At 45.6% G+C, this 24105-nt stretch overlaps 1 protein-coding gene across 5 annotated transcripts in view; it reads right to left on the reverse strand.

Annotated features, from left to right (window-relative positions):
• Positions 1-23599, reverse strand: part of PAPOLA (poly(A) polymerase alpha) — a 98434-nt gene extending 74835 nt beyond the window's left edge. For 3 of the 5 annotated variants that reach the window (XR_001368989.3, XR_003091291.2, XM_006133714.4), the window contains exons 1-4: positions 23340-23599; positions 3405-3578; positions 2694-2760; positions 185-266 (exon numbers count right to left, since the gene is read on the reverse strand). Coding sequence is in view for 3 of the 5 variants with exons in the window: in XM_006133714.4 (XP_006133776.1) it covers positions 185-266; positions 2694-2760; positions 3405-3578; positions 23340-23347 (331 nt within the window). In the remaining 2 variants the exon portion in view is untranslated. Of the gene's footprint in view, positions 1-184; positions 267-2693; positions 2761-3404; positions 3579-21456; positions 21560-23339 lie in introns of all 5 variants that reach the window. The other 2 variants (XM_075926615.1, XM_006133713.4) reach the window with 2 other exon arrangements.
• Positions 23600-24105: the final 506 nt, after the last annotated feature.

Raw genomic sequence — 24105 nt, forward strand, 5'->3', positions numbered from 1 at the left:
AAGGATTCCAGGTATCTAACTTTGAACTGACTCTCTCTCAAGGCATCAAATGAAAACATACACTTACGATAGCTACATACTTCAATACCAAAGTAACTATTCTAAATGTGTTGTATAATACATTTTAGATATACCTCATTAGGTCAGATACACTTTTTTTGTTCATAAGCAAGGTAAATTTTACCTTTTGTGTGCACGCCTAGTCGGTAGGACCCAAATGTAAAAATTTTTCCTCCAACATTTTCTATTACAGATTGTGGAAGATTCTAATGAAGCAAATATACAACTAGTTATTTCAAGCAAAGTATATTCAGATAATGAACAACGGTTACAAAAGAAAATATAATGTAAACACAAATAATGCATACACTGAAGCTTATTCCTGTTATATTTCTCCTCATTTTAAATAAATACACCAATAGCCAAGAGTTATCCAGTTATCAAATGCTGGATCACGATAAATGAATTTGGTGGAAGACAGAGGTGGCAATATGATACTCAGGAACCATGTTATATGATGTGAGGCATATACTTAAAGTTGACGACACTAGCTGTAACCATTCTATTCCCTGGGAATCAGTCACAAGACGGTTGACACACGTGTTCTGCTCAACCTCACTGTAGTAACGTATTTTAGCACATGTGAGACAGGAACTCAGTCTGTTACATAAAAGCTCTGGTGCATCTGACCTAGGATGCATGAAACCATTAATTATATTAACAATATTATATCGTTTATTTCCATCAACAGCGATTTACTTTTGAGAAACTTATTAAAGATAAATTTACCCAAGATAAAAATCAACCAGGTGGGCAAGTATAATATTTAAAGTTACTGAAGCCAATCAACCTAAGCCCCACTTGCCAATTTTGCTTCTACATTCATTTGCACTTTTATCTTATGGGTTTTCCTCTTCTGTTTGCATAGACGTTGACAAAAAGAAAATCAACTATACAGGCAGTCCCCGAGTTACACGGATCCGACTTATGTCGGATCCGCAGTTATGAACGGGACTTTTCTTGCCCCGGAGGACGGGAGCAGTGGGATGCCCAGATGCGCCACGGTCCCGCCGCCTGCATCCTCCGGGGCGAGAAAAGCTGCTCCGTGTCTCCCTGGTCTGCTGGAGGGGGGTGGGGGAAGGAGCAGACCAGGGAGACAGGGAGCAAAGCCGCCGAGGACGCCGGCAGCGGGACAGCCCAGACGCACCGCAGCAGACCAGGGAGACGGGGAGCAAAGCCGCGGAAGATGCTGTGGAGTAGCACCCCCCAGCAGACCAGGGAGACGCGGAGCAAAGCCACGGAGTACGTGGGCGGGACCGGGGCGTGTCTCGGCAGTCCCATCACCCGCGTCTCCCTGGTCTCTTGGGGGGGAAGGGGGGGAGAGGGAGCGGGGCAGCTTGTGCGCCCCTTCCCCCCCCCCCCCCCCCAGCAGACCAGGCTTTTCTCCAACGACCACCTGGGGTAGAGCAGCTGGGGCGCTGCCGGGTTGGTCCTGCAGCGCCGCTCCTTGGCGCTACTGGACCAACCCAGCAGCACCCCAGCTGCTCTGCCCCAGACGTCCCCAAGTCAGCGGCTGCTGAAACTGACCAACGGCTGACTACAGGAAGCCCGGGGCAGAGTTGCTCTGCCCCGGGCTTCCTGGAATCAGCCGCTGATCAGTTTCAGCAGCGGCTGACTTGGGGACACCTGGGGTAGAGCTGCTGGGGTGCTGCCGGGTTGGTCCCCGCAGCGCTGAGGTGCAGCGCTGCCAGGACCTACCCAACAGCACCTCAGCTGCTCTGTCCCAGGCGTTCAGATTCAGCCGCTGTTGAAACTGATCAGGGGCTGATTCCAGGAAGCCCAGGGCAGAGCCACTCTGCCTCGGGCTTCATGTAGTCAGCTGCTGGTCAGTTTCAGCAGCGGGTGAATCTGGACACCAGTTCCGACTTACATACAAATTCAACTTAAGAACAAACCTACAGTCCCTATGTTGTACGTAACCCGGGGACTGCCTGTACAGAGGAAACAGTAAAATCAATTACACACAAAGTAAGTTGAAAAGAGGCTTTTATAGCCTGTCATCTTTGGTCTTAAATACGTAAAAATTCACACAGAAATATGATTTTCAAGTGTGTGTATCTCAGAACTAGAAAATAGTAGCTTAAAAAGTATGGATTGGTAATTTTCAGAATTTGTTTAAAAAAAGTTTAAAAACCCATTATTGCAAAATGAAAGTAAGAATGAAAATAGTAATTGTGCCAGTACTAAGTAAGTTCTGAAAATTTAAACTTCAAAGGAAAAGTTAATAGCTCAGTGTAAACAGAGGTCACATTTTGCTATCACCAAAAACACTGTTTAGTCTTAAGAATGTTACTCCCTACCAATTCAAATGATTAAATGAAATTAAGTGTTGATAATCTGAAGCATGACTTTGTCAAAACCTGAATTTTAATAAATTCTTGTCATACTTGAGATAAATAACTCCTCCCTCAAATTTGAAATTAAGCAGCAGCTAAACATAAATCTTTCAAAATCCATTAACAAACGTTTCAGTCTTGCATACCTATCTGTAGTGTTTTCTAAAAGTCAAATCAAGAATATAAAGAAATCCATTTTAATTTGTTGACATTAAAAAAGTGAAATACAGCTCTTGAATTTTTTCCATGCAGCACATTTTAGTGCCAAGTAACTCTACAAGGAAAATACAACCATACCTTGATTTCACTGATTTCCTGTATCCATTCCTTTACCAGATTATTTAGCTTCCCCAAAATTAGAATCCTGTTGATACAACATCAGAATTCAGAAATAATGAAATTATGGCAAACTACGGAGTTTTACTAAGATTTTGATCACTATTACATGAAAAAAAATAGGGTACATTGGAAGTCTAAAAGCAGACAGACATTCACCTATAGAAATTAAGTCAGTCTGAAAATATTTCCTCTATTTGTTACTCTAGTTGAACAAGTGTTTCAGTAACATCAGACAATAAGAGCTCTTTGGGATACACCTATGTAGGAGCTGTACACGCATTTCTAAGTGAGTGCATCCCAAAGATGTGACCTTTCTATCATTTCCTCAGGTTCACATGCTTCCTGCAATAATGAATAGTAGAAAGACCCAAGTTTCAGACAGTTTTAACAGGCAATAAATATATAAAAGAAAATCAAAGGAAGTAATAGAAGAAGAGGAAATACATAAACTAACACCCACAAATGCAAATACTAGCCTCAATTCAGGGACACAACCATTAGAACTCTGCATTCTGAGGGATTTCTCCCTAGTACCTGTTATTGAGAAGCACCCAGTCTTTAAATAATGTTAACTGTTGATTTTGAAAACCAAATTTGAATATGATTTTTCATTTCACTGAAATACCCTTTAAATTAATATAGGAAACACCTACTGCAGCATTCACTCACCTGCGCTGCAGTTCCTCTTCTTCTTCAAACACGCCAAAGGGCTTTAGGGTATCAATTAATTTCTGGGTAAGCATACAGTCAGTCTCCTTGGGGACAGCCAAACTGATAGGTGAGGTAATACCATAATGCTTCTGTAGTTGCTGTGTTTGTTGTGATCCCTGGTTTGTAACAGGACTAAAAGAATAGATAAAATTACTGTCAAAAACATGATAACTTCTGCTACTTTATTTCATCATTGAATAACCAGCTCAAAGACAGATAAAAAAACAGGAGAAATCTTATTTGCAGCCATTATGCCCCATAACCAGTTTAAGATGTCACTTTAAAATCATTACCTAAACTCTCCTTAATCTACTCTTAACGAAATGGTCACTGTCACTATGAAAAGTTGCTATAAAAATGGCACCATACTCAGATCTGCTCTTCAAATGCTTTATATTTAAAGTACTTTTTTAAGCTACTTGCAAACCAATGTACATGTCGACAAGTATAATTGTACTGATTTTAAAACAAGTTTAATTAACTGGGGCAATTTGTGTACATGCACGAGTCCTCAATAATATTACAAATGCAAGAAAATTATTTCCATAAACAGTTTTAAGACACGCAAATATGGCCAACTATGTACTTAAGAAACTGAGGGGAAAAAGTACTGCTTCAAAGGAATTCTACAATGCAAAAATCAAGAACCAATTCATTACATTTCAGCTGATTATGTAAAATGTTTTCATTATTTTAAAATATGATCAAGTTTTATTACACAATACAGAAATTGTTTGTTAACTGACCTATAAAGAAAACCCTGTAATATTTAGCCATTCTTGAATGTATATGAATGGTCTTAAAAAGAGTAACTGCTATTAAAATCAGTGAACAAAAATTAATATTTAGCCAAAAACTGTCATCTCGAAAAAACAGAATGTACGGTAAACAGATATTTTGACTAAGTTTATTCTCAGAAACATATGAACAAGACGAACAGGAGCTCAACAGCAGACTCTAGGAACTCTTATTTAGTAGCCACAAAGCTAACAGGCTACAAGAGGTCTACAGTAATATTTTTGTTAAGTGTTTAGCCATCAAATTTCTCCAGATATGATTAACTTCTTCTGGCTTGTGACAGCATGTACTAAAGCTGCAACATGTTTACCCTTACAGCCCCTCCTTTCCACCTGTAATAATCCTTATTGCCAACTCTGTCCACACATCTACCCTAGTGACACCTTCATAGGACCTAACAACATCACTTATCCCATCAAAGGCTTGTTCACCTGCACATCTACTAATATGATATGCCATTGTGTCCCAGCAATGCCCTTCTGCAATGTACTAGGGATGCCAATGTGTAGTCAACTACACTATCAACAGGTAAGCCTGGGCTTATGGGTTAATCATATCAGCTACATCCACTCTAAACACAATCATAGTGTCTAAAATTAGTTGTTGCCAGACCCCCCCCCCCCCAAAAAAAAAAGAAATATTGGGGTCATTTTGGATACGGTCTAAATAGCTACTTAGTGTTCAACAAATCAAAAGAACTAAGAATGTTAGGAACCATCAGAAAAGAGCAAGTACGACAAAATATAATGCCACTATATTCATCTCTGAAATTCCCACATCTTGAATACTGTGTGCAATTCTGATTATTGTGGGGAAAATCAAATAACTCCAATTGTGTCTAAGGGGGACTGTGCAGAAATCAAAACTCTCTAAAAGAAAACTGCTGTAAGGTTTAAAAAGTTTTCCAGGCCTCTCTCCCTGTATCAGAGTGAAATCAAATTAACTCTAATCAAAGGAATGACTATCTCAAATTCATGGAGACTTCTAGTCTGTCACAAATTATCATGTAAACTCTTATCTTTGTCAGTTTGCCTTGTAGACTCCTCCACTCAAGTTCTCATGTGGCTTTGTGTACTGTAAAAACTTACTTCTAGCACTCCTGGGTTGAACAGAAGTCTCAGAGTACTTCTGCTGAGACTTTGATATGTTAAAGAAGAACAATCCACAACTGAACTGTCTAAGCATTCTGTATATAGGATACCTAAATCTGTCTGTCAGGGCTGCTGCTTCACTCTTGGAAGTGACAGCCTGCATGCATGCATCATAAAGTTTTCTCTTCTAGGTTTCTTTCCTGCCTCACTGATTTGACCTCCGGCCTCGAACCCTTCTGGGGGTTCTGTACCCCAGGGGAGCGAGATTTCCCCCTCATTATCCATCTAAAAACATGCATCTTAAAATTGATGAACACAGTGAAGTAGGGATATAAAATCCTATTTAATTGGTTAACTGGTTAAACATTATGGGTAACTGATTAAAGGGGGTGCAGGGGATGGGAGACAGGAAGAGATTGCGCCAACCTGGCCAGAACAGCCCCTGCTTGTGACCAGCAGTACCCTATCCATAGCAGGCAGAAAACTGCTCTAGACCCCACTTGGTAACCAAAACCAGTAAGCATCACCCCATTAAAGGTGATGTTTCCTAGTTAACATTTCACATTCCTACAGTGAAGAGCAACCAAACAATTAGTAGTACAGAACATCTTCCCTGTGAGAATTAAACATCTGGGATTGTTTACAGCCCACAGCCTGTTCAGTTGCCCCTCCACCCAACCTTGCTTCATCCTGCAGCCAAGTGGCTTCCAGGATTCTCCTGCTAACTGCGCAGAGCAGAGAGGGGTGGGTGAGGGCAAGAGAGGAGTGCTGAAGTGAACATGTCCTACTGTCCCCGTACCCAATCTCTGCGGAGCAGGGGGTTGGAAGAGGGAGCAGCTCTGCCGTGTGTCTCCAATCTGAAGTGTGGATGATAAGTGACTCAGAGCAGTACAGATACCCCTAAAAGAGACAGAGCATGACTTCTCTCAAATTTACCCAGTAGCAGCCAACACAGTGTCACTATCACATACACACTGCCACACAGTCTGTGTCATGAAGTCAGTCACACACAAAGGCTATGTCCACACTGGCCCCTTTTTCGGAAGGGGCATGCTAATTTTGAAAGTGGGAATAGGGAAATCCGGGGGGATTTAAATATCCCCCGCGGATTTAAATAAAGATGTCCGCCGCTTTTTTCCCGGCTTGGGGAAAAGCCGGAAAAAAACCATCTAGACTGGCCCGATCCTCCGGAATAAAGCCCTATTCCGGAGGATCTCTTATTCTTTACTCAAAGAATAAGAGATCCTCCGGAATAGGGCTTTATTCCGGAGGATCGGGCCAGTCTAGATGGTTTTTTTCCGGCTTTTCTCCAAGCCGGGAAAAAAGCGGCGGACATCTTTATTTAAATCCGCGGGGGATATTTAAATCCCCCCCGGATTTCCCTATTCCCACTTTCAAAATTAGCATGCCCCTTCCGAAAAAGGGGCCAGTGTAGACGTAGCCAAAGTGTCTTTCATTCTCACACTCTGTGTGTCAGCCTCCAGCCCCACCCCTTCTGCCCATGTACCAAAATTTGTGACAGGACCTCCCTGTAGAAATTATTGCCCACCCTGGAGCTAGATGCACCACTGGTCTGACACCTGTGATCATTCTTACATTCTCATAGTGATGCAGGCAGGAGACCCATTGCTGTTTGTCTTCAGACTGGCTGCAGCATCCCTACTTCTCAGCCCTGGCTCCCTCTTTTCAGATAGACTGGAGACCAGCCCATGAGATCGGATACCTTAGCCCAGTTCTTGAACTTTTTGGCCTGTGGACCACCAGTCTCAGTGCAAATCTTTCCATGGACGCTGCCAATGGAAACTCACCATTAATTACATAATTATGCCTGAGCCATTTTTCTAGTGCTGCAACTAGGGAGAACGGTTTAATTTAAACAGATTAAGCATTTTAACTCTCATGTTAAACTAAGTAAAATATTAATTTATCTCCAAGACAAAAGGTTTCAATGTTTTCTTTATTTATGGCAGAGAACCTCTTTTGGGACGGAGATCATTGACCCACAGGAAAAAAAAAAAAATCAGTTGGGGACCACAAGTGTGAAGCAAAAAAAACTTCTCCAAAAACCCCAACCCTCACTGATGTGGCCCCAACTGAGACACCTCATTCCTCTGGCGCTCGAGCCCCACGGAGCAAGGGGAAGTGACAGGGAGGATTGAGGTTCAGGGCTTTCCACAGGCCAGATTTACTTTTCTGGGGTTCCAGTGACTTTTATGGACTCTGGGGTGGGGATAAAAACAAGGGGTTCAGTGTGCATGCAGGGCTGCCAGTGAGTGAGATAGAGATGGGGATGCAGGATCTGGGCAGAAGGTGAGGTGTAGGAGGGAGTGAGGGTGCAAAGTCTGAATGGGAGGCAGAAGCAGGCTGGGAGCAGGGTGTCTGGCTGGGAGGCGGGAGCAAGAGCAAGCGAGATATAGTGCGTGGCCAGGAGAGAGGGTGGAACAATGGTGGGTGCAGGTGCAGGGTAGTGGTAGGTGTCTGGCCAAGGGGAAGGTGCAGGAGCAGGCTGCGGGGACAGTGTGTGGCAAGGAGGGAAGGGTGTCTGGTCAGAAGGGAGTGTGCAGGAGCAAGCCTGAGATGCAGGGTCTTGGTGAGGAGAGATGGATGAATGAGGGAAGATGGAGTGCTGGGGTCTGGGTGTGGGGGGTGCTTGTCTGGCTTTGCCCCCCTGTGGCTCCTACTGGTGAGTGATTTGTAGGTAGCAGCTATCGGAAGCAGGAACTGCTACTATAATTTTGCTACCACAAGTAGCACAATCTTACAGAATATGGTTTCTAAATAGAAAACCAAATGTTAGAACTGTTACCCATTTCAGCACTGTGTAGCTCCTCTACTGTCTTCTGCACTAGTTGTGGCTTTGTGCAATAAAGAACCTTTTCTTGGATTACACCAGCACTTCGGTGATGGGTGAATGTGGGAGACAGTCCCCTAGTTACCCCACTCCTTCTGGCTGCAAACCCTCCCAACCTCTTGGGGAGACAGGCAGCTCTCTTCCCTGGCTTCTGCAGGAGTTCTGCTGTGTGGCTGCCCTACAGAGCAGCCTTCCCCGCCTGGGAAATGCAGCTGCCTATACCACTGAGCAGAAGGTAGGATGGGTAGGTCCTGCAGGGAAAGGCCTCAGGCTCCTCTGCATGTTTCCTCAGCCCCATAGTGCGATGGTGCTAGCCCTGCTGCTTCCAGGGCTTCTCCAGCACAGCACCTGCCTTGGGTAGTACTTGGAAGTTGTGGGGCCTGCAAGCAGATGCCACAATGCAGCCAATCTCCTATCTAATGGAGCTGGCTCCTCGCGGGCAGGGCTGGATGCCAGGCTGCAGTGGCGCTAGAAGCTTCTGGGCCAATGGCAACAGTTGGCCAATGGCAGAAGCAGGGAAAGCCTCACTGCTGTTCCCCCAGTGTGTGTGTGTGGGGGGGAGGGCACTTCGCTATGCGGCGGCGGTGGTGGTGGGAGCGAAGAGGCAGAACAGGCTCCCCGACCTCATCAGGAAGGAGAAGAAGGCTGAGCTTGAGCCGCAGACCTGGGAAGTAGCTGCAGACCACTAGAACCACTGCCTTAGCCCCTACTATGCCAGGAAATAGCTCTCTGCGTAGGAGCCCTCATGCAACCCCACTGTGGCATCAACATTAATGAGAAACTGCCATAATTGAAAAGTGCAGCATAAACTGTTTTATTTCATGTTTATTAGGAAAAGTAGCGTTAGACACGCCAAGATCAAACTCAGAGTAGACCAGGATTTTTAGCCACAAGAGATACACCCAACAAGCAAAGGACATAAGATTTGAGAAGACTGGCAAAGTTTTGCTGGTAATTAGATTTACTGCCTCAGGTAGTAAGCCCATGGGTACATTTTTCAAGCTTAGTATTTGATCTACAGAGTAATGAAGCATTTAAATCAGGAACGGGGAACCAACAGCCCACAGGTCAGATCTGGCCCCCGGCTTGTCTTTATCCAGCCCACAAGGCACAAGGCTTACATACACCACTCCCAGTTCCTCCACAGTGGAGCAAGCTAACACTAGTGCTTCAGCCCCATGGTGAGTCTCCAAGCTTGGCCCCTCTTCCGCTCCTCCCCATGTGGCTGGAACACAAGCTCCAGTTCCCTACTGTAGGAGGAATTGTCTCTGCATGCTGCCTTTGCCTCTTCCAAACCCCAGGTGGGGCAATCACAGCACAGTGCTTACTTTCAGGCGCCATCCTTTTTTGGGTTTCTCTTGTGTGTGGCCCCTCCTCACTGATTTTTCTGTGGGTCAATGGGCCCCCAGTCCAAAAAGAATTGCCCATCCCGATTATCACTAAACCATTCTCTGCATTAGACACAATCTGCTCATCAGATTTGGCATCATATGCTAACTGGAGTAGAGGTTAATATCTTATAGGCCATGCTAGTTCTGGCCTTCATTCTTGAATTACATAAAAACAAGGAATCCTGTGGCACCTTAAAGACTAAGGAATTTAATTGGATATAAGCTTTCATGGGTAAAAAAAACCCTCAATCAAATGCATCTGACGAAGTGGTTTTTAGTCACGAAAGCTTATGCCCAAACAAATTTATTAGCCCTTAAGGTGTCACGGGACTCCGCATTATTTTTGCGGATACAGACTAACCTAGCAACTCCTGAGACATAAATTATATAGAGTTCCATGATGTTTATTTCATAGATTGTATTATTTTCCCCACAAGACAGTTTAAAAAAGGAAACTGTCTTTTCTCTCTGGACAATGAAGAGCTTATGGATTTGTAAGAACAGAAACCTGCTCCAGAGACACTGTACAATTCTCCAGCTCTTCACAAGTGTTACATGTGATGCACTAATTAGCTGCTTTCCTTCACAGAAGAAACTGATGCATAAGTAGAATATATTGTAACACTTGTTTATCTGGGACAAATTTAATCAGGAGAACTTTTAATGGGATATCTCCCAGGAAACTGATCTAGCCTAATTGCCTGTCACTATCATGACTAGTCTTAGTTGGGATACTATTAGTAACAGTAAAGTTTCAGGGATAATATTAATCCAGATGTTTATAAATTTCAGCGCATGCTGAAAGGCCCCCCTCTTCAATAAAATGTTTCTGCCATAACTGGCAAGTAGGGATGTAAAATCCCACTTAATTGGATAACTAGTTATACATCATGTTTAACTGATTAACCAATTAAAGGGAGCATGTGCATGCATGCGTGCGGTGGGGGAGAGCAGCCCCGATTGCGCCAGGTGGGGAGCTGCTCCAGCCCCCACCAGTTAACAGGTGATGCTTAACAGTTCCAGTTAAGGGTGATGCTTACTGGTTAACCATTTATCCTTTTACGTCTCTACTGGCAAGATTATTAATACCATGCAAGCACACACTCTCAGGAGTACAACAGGAGCAGAAAACTCCAAGTTCAATAACGTTTTTCACCACTTACCTTATAGGTTGTGTTTGAATATTATGTTAATAAGCACTAAAGAAAATCCCAAGGCCTTGCCTTCACTAGAGAAATTAACATTTTGTAAGTGATCCGCTATTGCATTCATGTAACCAAACAGTTCAGTGTGTCCATGCTAAACATGCTGAATTATTTTAAGAAATTTTGCATGTCTATCCTGCATCAAGAGTAGCACTACTCTAAACAACCTCAGGCTAGGTATACACTAGAAAGTGATACTAACGTAGCTGCACCACTATGAAGTTTCTCAGATAGCCACACTATGCCAATGCAGAGAACTCTCCCACTGACAATTGTGCACACAAGCAGTTATGCTCATGTAACTTGTGACACTCAGAAGGTAGAAATTTCACAGCTAAGTGACATAAGTTTTGCTGACATAAGTGGAAGTTTAGACATAGGTATCTGGAAGAAATTGTGATTAAGGCTAAGATACAGTTCCCCACACAGCTTCCAGAAGCACAGGATTTCAAGCGATTTCAAAAAGCTAAAGATGAATTGTGGGGCAGTAATGAATCATACCAGCAATGCTGTCCCCTTAATGAGATTAAAGTATTTTAGCCTGAAATATTTAGTCTAAATTTCAGCAAGTTTAAATTATTCCAAATGATATATCATTCCTATAACTGCACTGCTCATCAATGATGGTGCCAACCACCAACCAATTGTTTCCACCCTTGATGAATGTGCGCTAGTGCTTGAGTCTCCATGAAGTTTATCGCTGTCCGCTCATTGTCAACGTATCTCTTCTTCTGTCTTGTCCCTTGGAGAATGATCTTGGATAAGCCAAATGATCTTGTTACATTACATGTTGGTACCACTTGAGCTTTTACTTCTTCATGGCTGTCAGGAGACAAGTCATATAACTCAGCAAATTGGGTGATGTTGTGGACCTCTTTATTAGTGATGTGGTCAAAGTAGAAAATGAGATTTCTGTAAATCCTGGGCATCTCTACTACCTATATGTCCATTCAAGTTCTGCTGTAAGGGTCTGTCTCTCTCATGCAGACAGAAAAATGAACATGACCAGTGTGTGTGTAAGTTTCAGCTTAGATTCCAGAAAGCTGTTCTTGTTCTTCCAAAATGGCTTTAGCTTAGTCACTGCAACTGTTTGCAGAGTTCTTGCCAGAATTTCTGCCTTTGATCCTTCAGTGATGATTGCCCACAAATACCTGACCTGTTTCACTGTCTCCAGCTCTTGATCATTGATAGTGATATGTGAGCTAATTCCATCATGTCTGTCATCAGCTTGGTTTTATCTGCACCTCTTTTCCATGCTGTATTTTGCCGACATTTCATCCAATGATTTCACAAGGTTTGCAAGTTCATCTTCACTACCTGCCAGGCCATCAATGAACTCAAAATTTGAGATTCTGCACCCCAATGCTGACTGTGCATAATGTGATCTTCTAGAGAAGGGGTGGAAAACCTATAGCCCAGGGGCCTGATGCAGCCCCTGGCTGCCTGGATCCAACCCCTGTGGCTCAGGGCTTCTCCCCGCCCCCCCCCAGCATTGGGGTCCCCATACTGGTGTTCCAATTTACCCCTGACCTCACAATCAACTAGCCTGGGCCCGCCTAGGCTCTGGTGAGAGGGGAATGGGAGGCAAGTCTTTCTTTTTCAATCGGGGGCCATGTCAGTAAGGACTAGTTTTGAGGGGTTTTATGCTTCTCACTTGTGTGTGGCCCTCAGCTGATTTTTCTGTGGGTCAGCAGCCCCAACCCAAAAAGGTTCCCCTGCCCCTGGCCTAGGGCTTCAATCATTATGTGCTACAAGTAGATGAACAGCGTGAGTGAAAGAAGGAGCCTTGCAGGACTCCTAGTGGACTTTCCTATTGTACCATTGATAAGAACTACAGTTAGCCTTGGCATACAGTTGTTTAATGGAAGGAATAAACTTATAAACACTTTCCTCATGGTTGCTCAAATTCATGCCATGATCTGTCAAATGCCTTCTTAAAGTCAAAGACATGGTAGTTATTTCTGCTGGTGTTACAAATAGTTCTCATGTAGAACATGAAGGCTAAAAACTGTTCTGTGGTACTTTCTAAACCACAAAAGCAAGCCTGTTCTTCAGCTATACCATTCTCTGCTTATTGTTTTAGTCTGTTCAATGCAAATTGAAATACAGGCAGTCTCCGACTTACATCGGATCCGCAGTTACGAACGGGGCCCTTCCTCTCCCTGGTCTCCAGCAGACCAGGGAGAGGAAGCAAAGCGGCGGAACACGCGGGCAGCGGACAGGGCTGTCCGCTACCCATGCGCTCCGCGGCTTGGCTCTGCTTTGCCCCCCCGTCCCTCTGGTCTGCAGACCAGGGAGAAGGGGGAGGGGGGGGGCGCAAAGCAGAGCAAAGCAGAGCCAAGCCGCGGAGCACGCGGTCAGCTGACAGCCCAGACGTGTCTGGGCTGTCAGCTGGCCGCGTGCTCCGCGGCTTGGCTCTGCTTGCGCCCCCCCGCCCCCCGTCTCCCTGGTCTGCAGACCAGGGGGACGGGAGGGGGGGCAACGCAGAGCAAAGCCACGGAGCCCGAGGGCAGCAGGACAGCCACGGTGAATCTGGGCTGTCCCGCTGCCCACATGCTCCGCGGCTTTGCTCCGGACACCTGTGGTACAGCAGCTGGGGCGCTGCCAATTGGTCCCGTAGCGCCGCTCTGGGCACTACTGGACCAACCGGGCAGCACCCCAGCTGCTCTGCCCCTGGCGTCCTGATTCAGCCACTGCTGGTCAGTTTCAGCAGCAGCTGAATCAGGACGCCTGGGGCAGAGCAGCTTGGGTGCTGCCCGGTTGGTCCAGTAGCGCCCAGAGCGGCGCTACGGGACCAACTGGCAGCACCCCAGCTGCTCTGCCCCAGGCGTCCCCAAGTCAGCCGCTGCTGGAACTGACCAGTGGCTGACTACAGGAAGCTCCTGCCCCGGGCTTCCTGGAATCAGCCGCTGATCAGTTTCAGCAGCAGCTGACTTGGGGATGCCTGGGGTTCTTAAGTTGAATCTGTATGCAAGTCAGAACTGGCGTCCAGATTCAGCCGCTGCTGAAACTGATCAGTTTCAGCAGCGGCTGAATCTGGACGCCAGTTCCGACTTACATACAGATTCAACTTAAGAACAAACCTACAGTCCCTATCTTGTACGTAACCCGGGGACTGCTTGTACACTCCTGATGGGAGCAAAGTGTTAAGATAATGAATGAAAATGTGTCAATAAGTTTATAAGCTCTTTACGATAAGGTTCTTCCCTTATTTTATGCTTTTGAAGTGCCTTTCATTTATGATGATATATAAACAAAAGTACTCCTTTTATGAGTACAGTGGACTACCTATACAACATTCTGCGATACACTTAAGAGCAGTTAAAATAGTTAAAAGCTAATACCCAAATTAAAAATTACAATATAGGAAATACAGAAATCCACAAATTGATGCTGAGCACTGTGTTAACTGACACAGATAAAAATCCCTCTTGTAGTTAAAGCATAATAAAAATGCCATTATTAGGTAACATTACATCACAACATCTGTATTTAATACCTTGTTCAATATTCTAGTTTACTAGAAAGTGTGATTTTTGTGTGAGAGAAATTTCAGGATTCTGTCCACTATTTTTTCATGAATGCAATTCAAAAAAAGAAGGGGGGGGGGGGGGAAGAGAGACTCCAAGTCCACAATTTTTTTAAGTGTTTTTTAAAAAGTCACACTAATTTCTTAAACACTTCCTTTAAAATTACAAATCATTTTTGAATTTTATAAAATATTTAATAAAAATTAAATCTGTAGAAAAAAATTCCACAAAAAGGAAAATCCTGTGCAGACTTAACTGTGGATTTATCTGTATCACCAAAATTATAGCAAAGCACCAACTCTGCTTGTTATTTGTGGTCCCACTTCCTCTTTAAAGATGTATTATTCATGGTACCTTACCATCCACACATTATGATTGTCTTGAAATTTGCTATGCTTCAGAGTAGTAGAAAAAAATATATCAGACCTTAGAAAAATCATCACACACAAGCCTATTAATTTGTGTGACAGGGTAGCAGCACCCCACACTGCCAAGTGTGGCAGCACGGCCCTCTTGGGAGAGAGCCCGCTGCCGCGGCGTCTCTGCTAGACATGCTCCCAGGCGAAGGGGCTAGATCCAGCAGATGCTAGGACCCAAGGAAAATGCCCGGAGCCATGCACACCAACGCAGAATGCCCAGCACCAGATGCAGCTGGGGAAGCCAGCACCTGCCAATAAAGCGGCCAGGATTGGGGCAGGGCGGGGCGGGGAAGGAGCCGCCGGGCACATCGACGAAGAACACCTGGCACCAGCTGATAATGTGGCTGGGGGGAGGCACATGGAACAACCCGCCAGACAGGTAGGGCCAGCGACAATTTATTTGCAGAGTCATAATTTGCTTAATGAATATGCAAATAAATGTTACTGGTCCTCCAAAAGCTTGTGAATGGGTTTACTTGTCTCCAGTATCAATAAGATTGGGAAACCACTGATTTAGAGCATGGCATGTGCTGCACTTTTGAAGACTACTTAAAATTAAAAACAAAGTTTTGTAACTCAAGGCTGAAATATGCCAAATAGATATGTCCAGAGGACCACAATACAGGTGTACAAGACAGACTAGGGCTGGCTCTACTGAAGCAAGAGGGTTCCAAACAATGTGCTACCATAGTAATTCAGTGGCTCAACATCATATGGTGTGATTGTTGAACCTGAGCTGCACATGTGTGCTGTGAGCTACCCTTAACACATTTCAGAAAATGTTATCTTATGCACATTTCTTGCTCTCTGCCTGCATTCAGCAGGGACTCCTTTTGGAAGTTTTGCCTTAAGACCAACATTTCCAGTTTAAGAGGTATTTTCCCAGTGTTCTAAAAACCACATGCAGACTCAGATTTTATTTAAGTGCTTCCATGGAAATTAGTGTTCATTGAATAGAGGAAAGAAAAAAAAAGACCTTTGTAAACAATAAGGATAATATGCTTCTTCAACAAGGGGACCAAAGGTGAAGAGCATGTTGGTGAGTCAGCTGGTCAAACTGTTCCTAATCAACAAATCCCGTTTACACGAACTGCTCATAACATTAGGAGATTCTTATTTTTGGTTGGAAGCTAAGGAACACTGCAGTTCGAACAGTGATGGAGATGGGAAGAAGTGAAAGGAAATAAAAGGGATTTGGGGTTGTGCAAAGGGAAATACAGGGTGATTGGTGGTATGGAAGAGAAAGTGGGACGGGAAGGGGGAGAGATCAGGCCGAGGGAGAGAAAATTAGGGACAGGAGCAGTGTTCCCTGTAAGCTGAGTTTGAGCAGCCATCCAGAAAATATTCAGGTGCCACCCAGCTGATTAGCAGAGCATGCGCCTGCAGGTGCCAATAGCTAGCAGAATGTGTTCCTTTTGCTGGTGCACATATGCATATGCCTTGGTGGACATAATAAAATGTACTCATACATGGATGGAAAAATTAGAGGGAACACTGGACAGCAGGCCTACCAGTTCTGCACTGATTCTCACTTCCCATTTGAAGTTAATGCCCCTTTGTCAGTCCCATGCCAATTTTCCTGACTGGGTACTGGGGAAGATACCTTCTATTCACAGCTGCATTCCTCAGGGCAATGGTCAGAGACACACTTAGGCCACACACAGGGCAGGAGAATGAGACCATAGTGGGAGAGCAAGGACCCTTCTCATGAGAGGTTTTTCCTCTCTGGGGAGTTCCTGACCCCTCACATGTTTGCTAGGATCTAGAAGGTTACAGCCCTTCTCCCTGCATTTCCCACGCTAACATCCACTGAAACGAATGGAGTTCACATGTCCCATAGTTACAGTACTGTGTCAGGATGTATTTATGCTGACAACACCTCAGAGATGACTAGGCCACTTACACTTCTCTCAGCCTCTTATACTGCAAATGGATGTGTCAAGTCTCTTCCCCATACATTAGGTACAAGCCTGAAGCAAATACTCCACTCCCTTATTCTCCTGTCCCTCCCCCCCTTCAGCCGTCTCTGTACTCTTCAAAGATCCACCAGCTTCCTTTTAGGGATGTGAACAGGTAACTGGTTACCCAGTTACCAAGAAAGCATCATCCTTACCGGGTGCCTGGGAGCAGCCCACACCTTTAGAGGGCTGTTCAGGGCAGGGGCCAACAGGTGGCAGTACCATGGGACTGGTGCTGCCTCCTGCTGGGACAGAGTGGTCTCCTCCCCTTCTTCCAACATCCCATTTAACTGGTTAACTGATTAAATAGGATTTTACATTGCTACTTTCTTTCTCCTCATGGGCCTTCCAAGTTTAATCAGGGGAAAAGTATGGCAAGAAGGAAAATGAAGCTGGTGTGTTTATGTTCAGAGATGGTCTGGATCTCTGACCATCAGGTCCTGCCATCAGGACAGGGGACTGGACACAAACTCATGAGGTCCCTTCCAGTTCTAGTGTTCTATGTGAAGTGAGGTGCTTGAGGCAATCAGAGGTGTGTATGGTCAGAGCAATGGGCCTGATGAAAGGAATACTGGAAGAGTTGAAACGGTCAAGGGAAGGAAGAAGGATGATGAGCAGGGGGAAAGTTTTGAAACAGTGCATGGAAGAATGAAATGGAAAGAGGGGTTCAGAATTGTGCAGTGGGGGGATATTGAAGAGACAGTCCCCACTCTTCAAAGAACATTCCCACTTACTCCATCCTATGCCTGGTACTGTTCTTGCATCCCCTTCCTAGCTCAACCTCCTGTGGCTGACCCTCTCTGAGGAAAAAGGCCTAGGAAAAGAACCAGATGAGGAGAAAATGCTGAGGCAACCTTGAGACTAACATGAAGCCAGTGCATTTTGTTGGCACAGTAATAATTGCCAAAGAATCAGAAGAAATTGAGGGAAAGCTGGGACATTGGGGTGCTGATTTTTTTTTAAACTAAGGAATTTTAATGCCCCCAAATTTTATTAATAGACAGTTAAGATTTCCACTGGTGACCAATGGCCCCTTCAGAAAGTGAAGAGTGGCTAAATTTAAACCTCTGAAAAGCAAGCAACATAGTCTTAAAGTATATGCATCCCTGCAATACTATTCTGTCACATTTAAGCAATGCTGCAAAATGCCAACATCCCATCGCTCTCAAATATACTTCAGGAGATTTTGTGAACAGAACACATGAATACTGACAAAGTCTAATACTACTCTTTGCTAAGCCAAACCTTCAGTTTAGGGGAGGAGTAGCAAACAGAAGCTATCCATATCTACTCTGTACTCAGTCACATCAGACACTATTACCAACTCTTCATCCTTTCTCTGAGGATTCCTTCTGAAACATTACCATTATTAAGCCCTGGAGACTGCTGTCATATGTACTCAGATAAATGACAATCCCCTCAGAAAGTGTCTGGATCTCAGTGTTTGGGGAGAGAAGGCTGTCCAGTCCCAGCTGCGTGCCAGCCATAGGAATTAGGATACATATGGGTAGATCTCGAGATGCATGACCAAAAGAGGCCATTACTAGGATACACTGCAGTGCAGATCCATAATGAAGGAGCTGTGAAAAGCCTACAAGGCACAGGAGGCAAACTGCCACTCTGATACTGAAAATAAGAACTACAGTAAAACTCCATTGGTCCGGCATCCAATGCTCTGGCACTCCTTATGGTCCAGCACCATCGGGAACCTGGAAGAGTTCCGGGCAGCCGGACAATTGGAGGTGCTCTGCGCCCAGCTTCCCCAATTCAGCCGCTGCTGAAACTGACCAGCAGCTGAATCGGGGAAGCCGGGGGTAGAGCAGCTGGGGTGCTGCTGGGTTGGTCCCGTAGCACTGCCCCTCGGCACTGCGGGACCAACCCAGCAGCACCCCAGTTGCTCTGTCCCAGGCATCCCCAAGAGCAGCTGGGGTGCTGCTGGGTTGGTCTCACAGCGCCGACGGGCAGCACTACCGAACCAACCCAGCAGCACCCCAGCTGCTCTGCCGCAGACCTCCCCAATTCAGCCGCTGCTGAAACTGACCAGCAGCAGCTGAATCGGGGACACCTGGGGCAGAGCCAGAATATTGCAAGGGGGGGGCTATGAGGGGTTTGAGGTGGCATCCCCCCACCCCACCCTCCACTCCTCATAGCCACCCTCCCCCCCAGATAGTCTGGCATATTTGATAATCCAGCATCCCCTGGGTCCTAAAGGTGCCGGATTATTGGAAGTTTACTATACCATGTTAGGTCAGACCAAAGGTCCATCTAGTTCAGTATCCTGTCTTCCAATAATGGCCAATGCCAGATACTCCAGAGGGAGTGAACATTACATGTAAATCATTAACTGATCCATCTCCTGTCATCCATTTCTAGCCCCTGACAAACAGAGGCTAGGGACACTATCCTTTACCCATACTGCGCCAAAAAACTACTGATTCTACAAAGAGCAGGAAGAACTACTTGGGGAAAATCCCAAATCTACTCCAAAGGCCCCTGTGGATACTTCAGGGCCCATCCCAGAGTGCACTGAGCTAAGAGGAGAAAATCCTGGACAAGGGTGGCAAATGGGATGGGGACTCTGATCCAGAGGATGGCGCAGCAGCCACAGATGCATGCAGTCAGGAGTTATTTTCTGCCCTGCAGAAAACAAGCAAACTGTAGTATTTGGAGGTTGGGGAAGCACAAACAGAAAAGGAGATGGCAGGTAAGTGGCTTTGAATTTCTGGAAGCACACTGGAGCAAGATGTTGAGGTTGAGAGGGTTACAGTAAGCAGGGTTGGATCTGTGTTATGCTAGTACCAACATCGGGCTAGTCAGATGAGGGAAAGGGTATTCATGGACTCTCACCTCACTGTAACTGGTCTCACAGATCTCACTGAAAGTGTGATGGAGATGATGGGCTACTCATCTGCGCAGGTTCTGTGGCAGAACTGCAGTGTTGACTGTACTATAAAGGGTAACATTCCCACACCTCTCTGACAGAAGCACTGGGAGGACCACTGCTGCACACAAGCAAGCTACATAAAAGCCAAAACAGAAGCTGCACTTACAAAGAAGACCTTCTTGTGTTTCCCTTCTCACCTCAGCAGCGAAATATCTTCCAGGATTACCACAACCAGCAGAAAATGCATGGACCAGAGTGATTAATGGGCCCCCCTGAAGGGTTGGTGCACCCCAAGATACAGCCACCCAGACTACAACTCTGACCCAATGCACCATTTTGAGGGTCTTATATTCATTCACCCTGGGATAGCCAATCAATGATAGATGTGAATACTGCTAGTGTTTAATGTAGCTACTGTCAGTGTTCTGTTTAATGTTAACAGTGGTCCCTCCTCAAAATGTAGCATTTTGGCTTCACAAATTTAATCTTAAGATCCAGGCCTCCTTCATATTGCATGGTGAAAGCCTGTGCAGGGCAAGGAAGCATCCTGAGGAAGGATGACTTGATGTGCAAGGTTATGCTACATGCTGCTGCTGAAAAGAAATAAGTGAATTAGTGAAGGGACAACTAGAGGAGGGAGCAAAAGGAGAATGCTGAGTACCAGAACAACAAAGCAGCAAGCTGATGTACTCCAGATGCTGGTAGTACTGCAGACAGAGCAGCTTCATGAACACATCCACTGCAGCTGGTATCCAAAACGGTTTTTCATCCACCTCCCTCTCACCACCAATACATTGTGGCCACCATCCTGCCCCCATTAAGCATCCACTGCATTCCACATCTGCTCCTTCACCATCCAACCCTGCAGTCTCCTTCAGGCACCTAATGCACTCCATTCCCACACAGTTTAACCCCTCTGAACTGCAGCACCCATTGCACAGCACATTAGACAGCTTGGCTGCATGATACCTAGACATCCCAAAATCTGTAAATGTGCCAGAGCCTCACCACCTCTTTCCTTATTCCCCATAAACTGCAGATGTGTCACGCTGCATGCATGTTCTATGTTTGTTTTTAATAAGTGAAATTCTTGGGTTTCTTTATTCCAATAAATGAAAAAAAGTGACACCCCAGCAAAGCAACAGGCACTATCGTGCCTCAGTGCATCTTAAGAGTACATCTACACTGCAGGGCTTAACTTGAAATAACCTACGCAAATTGAGCTACTGCAATTGCGTATCTTATTTCGAAATAGCTTATGTCAAAATAGGAAGCATCTACACAGCACTTATTTTGAAACAGAGCACTCTTCCTCCGACTTCTCTTATCCTCGTGCAATGAGGGTTATAGGAGTCGAGTAGCTTGACAGTACTTTGACGTTATTTTGAAATAACTGCTTGCTGTGTAGATATGGACTAAGTTATTTTGGAATAGTGCTAGTTATTTTGAAATAAGTGTTGCAGCATAGATGTACCCTTAGAAACCCATCAGAATATCCCACTAGTATTCAAGTCACTGCACTCACATGCTTAACAAATATTACTAGCTTTCAGCATCAAATTGCTGACTCTAAGCATCCCTGATCCTCCTGGCCCTACACTGTGCTCCTCTAATAGCCTTGATCTCAGGCTGTTCAAACTCAACCTCCAAGCACTGAGTCTTAGTGATCCAGCCTTGAGTAAACCTTTCACCCTTCCCTTCACAAATATTACGGAAGCTACAGCACATAGTTATAAGCATAGGAATGTTATCACTGGTTAGGTCCAGCTTCCTGTACAAGTACCACCAGTGGACTTTTGCAAGTAATACAGAGGTAGCAGCATGAGAGGGGTGGGGGGAGGGGGGGGAATATAGTGTGTAACCATAAGGGTTCATCAACTAACCATTCAAATGTGTATACTACCACATCCCTCATTTTCACTGATGCACTCTGCGAGCAGCGTGCGCTGTAACAAAGCGCTTTACATTTGCCAGTGCAGACAAACCCTAAAAGTGACCAGAGAGAGAGCTCAATGTATTTTTCTGTCCTTTTGTCTACTACTAGTGATTTTAACTATTAAATAAAAACATCTTTGACAACTTACAGTGTCAGTTGAATGCATTCATCAGCCAATTTATATTATTAAAAGTGAAAGAATTCTACAAATCCAGTGTGTCAGCCATTATTCACAATCCATTCACCCTTTGTATATCTTAGTAAGGACAATAAAAATGAGGCCAACTTTACACCCAGAGATTGCACCAATTTAAATACATTTAAAAGCATTTTTATACTGCAATATCTCTATGCAGGTCAGCGCTAAACTTTCTGTAGCTTATAGTTAATTTCAGGTTCCTACTATCACAATGTCTACATTTCAGAAAAGCCAGAGGAATTATGTTTGTGAACAGCATTTTGTTATATTATTTGAACTGCAGAAGCATCTAATGTTTTTACATTTATAAAAGATCCCAACAAAATTTAGAGATCAACAGTGCATTTTTTAAAGAAGTTAAATTATTTGTAAAATTACAACTATTTCCTAAGTTATAAATATATGCCAGCAGTCTAACCATATACCAATGCAATCTCTATTTTAAAAAGTTCTCAGAATTGAAATGTGTATGGCAAGTTTAATCCTGAAAAGACTTTACAATTTCAGATTTAAGTCCTATAAATCAATTAAACCATGGTATTTTAAATTAAATAACCTAATAATGTATAAAATCTCCAACTTACACATGAGAGTTCAGGACTCATCTATTCTCAAACCTACATATGCAATGGTGCAATTTTAGAATGGACCCACAAATGGAACATTAAGTTCAAAGAAATAATCTTCATTGTATTTTCTCAAAATATAAAATCCTCTTAATACAATGAAAGTAATAGTTAAACATTAGAATTAAACAGGAATGGGGCTATGCCAAATAAGAGCTTTCCAACACTAGAAGGAATCAAAGGAATTGCAAAAAGTCATTGTCTCTTACACTGCCCCATCATTACATGATGCAAGGCTGCCAAACCCACCACAAAGAGAAAAATACCCTGAGCTCCAGTTCTAGTTTTTCAAAGAACTGCAGACAAGAGACGCACAAACCCCACCGACTTTTCAGAGCTGGAATGGTGGTGGGAAGTCCGGGAGAAACGAGTATCAGGGACTACTAGCTTGTGGCTTCCATAGGGCAGGGGGCGCTAATGGCATGGTTTAACAGAGTAACCTGAACAGAACTGCTGCTACTGCTTTCCAGCGCAGTAAGGCGGTTGGGGGAAACATTTGCAAGACACCAGCTCAGTCCAAAGACATTACACGTTAGAAGTAAAAGAGCAGCCCTTCCACGTGCATCGTTTCTGTGGAAGAGGCCCCTTGAAGGCCGCGCTTAACCCCTCGTGCGGGGGAGGGAGACAAGCGTGCGGTTCCCGCCGGGCGGCCCCTCACAGTGGGAAAGCGCCCAACTACAGGGAGCCCTGGTAGCACGACGTATGGGGTCTTCCCGAGTCTGGCAGGAAGGAGGTACCGCATGACCCCTTCATCCCTCCCATCCTATCACAGCGTCCTCAGAGAAATGGGCTAAGGGGAGCGAAGCCCGGGAGACAGCAAGGCAGCGGCCCCTCACGCTACGGCACCGGAAGAAACTGGAGGCTGCGGAGGGCGAGAGAGCGCAGTCCCGCTACGCAGGGGGCAAATCCCGGGGAAGGAAGGGGAGACGGGACCCGTGGTGAGGAAGCAGGCTAGACAGAAATAAGGCCCAAGCCTTCGAGACACCCTGCCGGGTTCTAACTTACAACGGCATCGTCTCTCCGGCGCCACCGCCTCTTCTTCGTCCCCCTCCTCCTCCCCCGCTGCCGCCTCCGGACCAGTCACTCGCCCCGCTGGGAAGCGGAAGCCGTGAGCATGATACGGGCCGGAGTAGGGCCCTAGAGGGAGAGGAGAGCTGTTCCACTAGGCCTAGCTGCTGCCGCCGCCGCTTTTCCTTCCTCTTCCTCTCTGGCCTCCTCCTAACATGGCGCCCGGGCGCTACCACAAGCGACGTTCTAGAACGGGAGCCTACGCAACGACACGCCTCTCGCGTACGCACGACACGCAGAGCCATCTGCGCATGCCCACGAGCCGCGTCTCTGGCCAGCATCACGGGATTTGTAGTCCTACACAGTGAGAGCGGCGGTGGGTTTTGAAAACAGAGCTCTAACGGCTGCCAGGAAAGGGTTGCGCACGCGCACAACAAAAGGAAGCCTGACGTCCCGCTCCCTCTGAGGATGGTGTCTCCCAGAGGCAGGGCAGCCCTCTCAGGGTGGAGCCTGTGCTGTTGTGGTGCAGTGCTAGGTGACCTCTCCCCTGGGACGAGAGCCCTGGGCCGGCCGGCCTCTTAGAGTCACGGTAGCCGGTGCGCTCTGGGGTGGGCTGCGAATCGATAGCTTCGCCCGCAACGCGGGGTAGGCGAGCGCTCGCGGTCGTGGGCACCCGCCTTCCAGGCAGCGCGTGGCAGGCAAGCGTACACCATTGCGCTCCCACGCCCCGGGTGCTAGCCGGGCCGGCTCTGGGTGGGCAGGG

This window comes from Pelodiscus sinensis, chromosome 4 (assembly GCF_049634645.1).
Source record: "Pelodiscus sinensis isolate JC-2024 chromosome 4, ASM4963464v1, whole genome shotgun sequence".
Taxonomy (NCBI): domain Eukaryota; kingdom Metazoa; phylum Chordata; order Testudines; family Trionychidae; genus Pelodiscus; species Pelodiscus sinensis.